At 43.2% G+C, this 4,368-nt stretch overlaps 1 protein-coding gene across 1 annotated transcript; it reads left to right on the plus strand.

Moving 5' to 3' along the window:
• Positions 1-811: 811 nt before the first annotated feature.
• Positions 812-1,735, plus strand: LOC118968078 (olfactory receptor 9G1-like). The gene has a single exon (XM_036996802.2). It carries the CDS (start codon positions 812-814, stop codon positions 1,733-1,735), a length of 924 nt encoding a protein of 307 aa, XP_036852697.2.
• Positions 1,736-4,368: the final 2,633 nt, after the last annotated feature.

Consider the following 4,368-nt stretch of genomic DNA (forward strand, 5'->3'; position numbering starts at 1 on the left):
AGTGCAGACTGAATGGCAGCTGCCCTGCACACTCACTCACACACTCAGACCAGAGTTTAAACATCCCCACCCCTCAGGAATGTCTACCTGTGAGACTTGTAAGAAGTCTCCGGAAGTGATCAGGCTCCCCTTCCGCCCCAACAGGTGGGACTGGCTGGGTCAGGTGCCCCGGGGCCTTACTGGATTCAATGTCAGAGCCTGGTCCTCACCTGTCAAGCCTCCTTGAGTCCAGCGGGAACAGCAGAGTGGGGCTGGCCCAGAACGACCGGGTGGGAGACTCCTGAGGGATCAGGTAGGGCACGCCTTCTCCGTTGAAATCTCCTGTTCGATCACCCCACCGTTGCCCCAAACCAGGAGCAACAATGGACCAGCACAGTTGGGTTTCCCAGTCAGGGAACCAAATGTTACAGAAAATACTGGAAAACCTGGACTGGATCACTGATGGAAGAACCAAGCGGCACTCAGAGGTCTTGGAGTGTTGAGGTTTTAATTACACCACCAGGCTCAGAGGGGAGTCATCTCCCAAGGTCTGACCCCTGAGCACAAGCAAGGGGAGCAATTTATATTATTATAATACGTGGCATTTTGGCATGTGCAGGGCAGAAGAGGAACCTGGAGGAGGAGAGGAGGGAGCTGGGAGTGCTTTGCCAACTGGAGGGAAAAAGCGGTTTTAAGACATTGACGGCTGTGTTGAATATTGTCCTTATCAGTGCTACAAAGTTATTTATTAAGCAAATGTTCTGTTTCTTCAGCACAGTGATTCAGGCTGAACTCTCCTCTTCTCCCCTCTCAGGTGACATTCCTTGGAGCCATGGAGAGGAGCAACCACACGGTGACAGAGTTCATCCTGCTGGGCTTCAGCACAGACCCCGTGACGCAGCGCGTCCTCTTTGTGGTATTCCTGGGCGTGTACTCTGTGACCGTGGTAGGAAATATCACCCTCACGGTGCTGATCTGCAGTGACTCCCGGCTGCACACGCCCATGTACTTTTTCACTGGGAATCTGTCTTTTCTGGATCTCTGGTATTCCTCTGTCTACACTCCCAAAATCCTAGTGATCTGCATCTCTGAGGACAGAAGCATCTCCTTTGCTGGCTGTGTGGCTCAGTTCCTCTTCTCTGGGGGGCTGGCGTACAGTGAGTGCTATCTTCTGGCTGCCATGGCGTATGACCGCTATGTGGCCATCTCTCAGCCACTGCTTTACTCACAGGCTATGTCCATAAAGCTGTGTGCATTTTTGGTAGTGGCCTCATACCTTGGTGGATTTATCAACTGTTCCATTGTTGCTAAAAGAATTTTTTCCTTGAACTTCTGCGGAGACAATGTCATTGATGACTTTTTCTGTGATTTGTTTCCATTAGTGAAGCTGGCCTGTGGCAGGAAAGATGGCTTCCGGGCTGTGCTTTTCTTCTGCCTGGCCTCCAATGTCATTGCCCCCTGTGTGCTCATCATCGCCTCCTACCTCTTCATCATCACCACCATCCTGAGGATCCGCTCCACCCAGGGCCGCCTCAAAGCCTTCTCCACATGCTCCTCCCACCTGACCTCGGTCACCTTGTACTACGGCTCCATCCTCTACATTTACACTCATTCCCGGTCTAGCTATTCTTTCAAGACGGACAAAATAGTTTCCATATTTTGCACTGTGGTGTTCCCCATGCTGAATCCCATGATCTACAGCCTGAGGAATAAGGATGTGAAAGAAGCTCTGAATAAAGTCTTCAGAAAATCATGATTCTCTCCTTCTAAGGACATGCAAGGACAATTTTGGTGAGGTTATTATATTTCATGCCATTGTGCCCAATCATAGTCAAGAATTCATACAATGCTAGTTAACGAATTAGTATTCTTTTGATACAATGCAATCCAGGAGACCTAAGAAGAGAAATTTAGGGAGATTTAAGAGATGAATTTTAAACATAAAACGTAAGGATTCCTACTGAATTTCAAGTTATTCTAGATTAAAAACAAACCATAAATCCAAAAGTCTTGACCCTTTAATCATGAAATGAAAGAGCCACTTCTTTATCATAACAATATTTTTAGTTGCACGATTTTTTCTCCCTGGAGCATTAGCACAGAGACCCAGAGGAACCCATGAAATAAGTCATTACAGTTATACTCAGTAAGCATGATCCCCACAATCTCTATGTCTTACACATGTTTTCATTCAAGGAAAAATCAGAGAAGTCCTCATAGATATGATTTTGTGAATCACTGTTGAATTATCAGGTTCCTCTTTCATTTTATAGGGGTCAACCTATAAGGAATTCTACCGCCAAGTTTTGATATTCAGGGCATCAAACCCCATTATTGTAATAAAAACTAATAACTATAGTGAGATGAAACAATCTGAGAAATAGAAGTCTGTGAGTTCATATTATTTAAAAGAGAAAAGCCTATATAGGGAATATATACAGGTAGTGAAAAAAGATAACGAGTTGCATTTAATTTTGATTTTAAAAAGTGAGGCAATGTTAATATAGTTTCTGTTGATTGAAGATGAATAGGTCTGTGTTTCTTTCAGTATAAGCATTAATCAAAAAATAAAATGGAAGAATGTGAAATTGAAGGAAGTAGTTTCTAAAACTGTAGGACGTCCAGGCAGAGCAGGAGAGCCTGACCAGCCCTGACAGTGGTTCGCATTAACCTGAAGAGTAAATCCCAAGGGCACAATCAGTACTAGGGGTGATCTGGAATCTTAGCAGACATAGGCAGAGCGGACCAGTTCCAAGATGCTTGATGTAGACAATGTTCTAGAAAGCCATCTATGCCAGTGCAGACACTCATTTTCTAAAAGATATTTCTGTATTTCCTGCTTATAATATTATTCCTATAAAATATATTTATTAAGTAACATTAACATAACTAATTGATATCCCTTAGTGGCAGAAAATCATTATGGGAAAATAGAAAGTTGTTTCTAAGTTGTGTTTAGGACAAATGAGTTCTAATAAACATTTTCAAAAGTACACATATTGTTTGGTGTTCTCCTCCATGCAACAAATCTCCTGAACTTACATGCTTAACTTTTAAATAATGAACTCTTCATGGTCCTTCACTGCAGAGATGATGAGCAGTGGGCATTTCTGGGTAGCAGGACTTGTGACATGCCACAAATTATACTGTAATGGCGCTTAAAATCACTGTCAGCTTGTGTCTAGTTAAAAATAAAAGGTGGGTGTTGTGAAGGAATAAGCATCTGCATAGTAGCAACTTACAAAGCTGACTACTATATAACTTCCCACTGGATAAACACAAACTCAAACCACTCTCTACCCACTTCCTTGCACGACTCTGCACCGTTCACTCGTTCACAGCACCACGGTTGAGTGATTTACCTGGTAAGCTGCCCAAATATCCTTATTGTAAGATCTTTTCTTATTTTCATTATGCCACTTCAGCCAAGTATTTACTGAGAGATTCCTAATATATGAATGTCTGGATAGAATTGTGTACATCTCTGTGAACATAAAGATTTTAAGACATCTTCTAATCAATGTATGTGACTTTCAGTGTTCAATAAAATGTAAGCCTTTCAGTCTCCTCCACACACCCAGTGACTTCAAAAGCATGATTTATGCCTCAAAGGCCACAGTGGCTTCATTCTACTGTGAGCCTGCTCAACTGTACAGTTTTTGAAGATGTAAATTCATTTTATCTCCTACCTGCCTCTATTTCATTTCTCAGATGGAAGTTACTATTCCTGGGTGCTCTCTCCAACTTGTGTGTCTGAAATGCTTGCTCACTCATGAGCGCCATCTTGAAAAGCCCCAATTCCTTTCCCCTCAGAGAAAGAGATGAATACAAGGTAAGGAATCGGGGTCCCCACCCTTGCATCTTTCATATCTTTAATGAAAACACCCATCTCTGCACTTTCCTCCAGGGCTGTGATATTGCATTTCCTGTACCGTCTCAGTAAACAAGGTCTACAGGTAGCAAATTAGCTTCTTCTTGACCTTCTAAAAAAATAAAAATCTTCTTTCCAAGTGTCTAAACAGAAAATTAAAATGAAGATTCTGTTTTATTCTCTATATCTATGCACATCTGATTTCTGTCTGGGTAAATAATGATCAACTACCTAGCCAGTCCCCCTGGACCTACTGAAAGACACACTCTGGCCAGACTGTCTTTCACCCTGTTTCCACTGGCAAGTACGCACCTCTGGGGTTTTCCATCTCTGCAGTTAATTTCAGCTCAGAGCCAGTATCCAACAACCCACAGGACTTTTGAGCACCTCCCTTTTCCTAGTGTAGGATCACCCTCACAAATGGTTGCAAGCCAACCACCAGAAGGCTTAAAGGGAGCTGCTCAGTGTACCCCTCGGCTCAGTTTCTGGATTGTTCCTCCAAGGGACTTCACCATCAG

Source organism: Manis javanica, chromosome 11, assembly GCF_040802235.1.
Source record: "Manis javanica isolate MJ-LG chromosome 11, MJ_LKY, whole genome shotgun sequence".
NCBI lineage: Eukaryota > Metazoa > Chordata > Mammalia > Pholidota > Manidae > Manis > Manis javanica.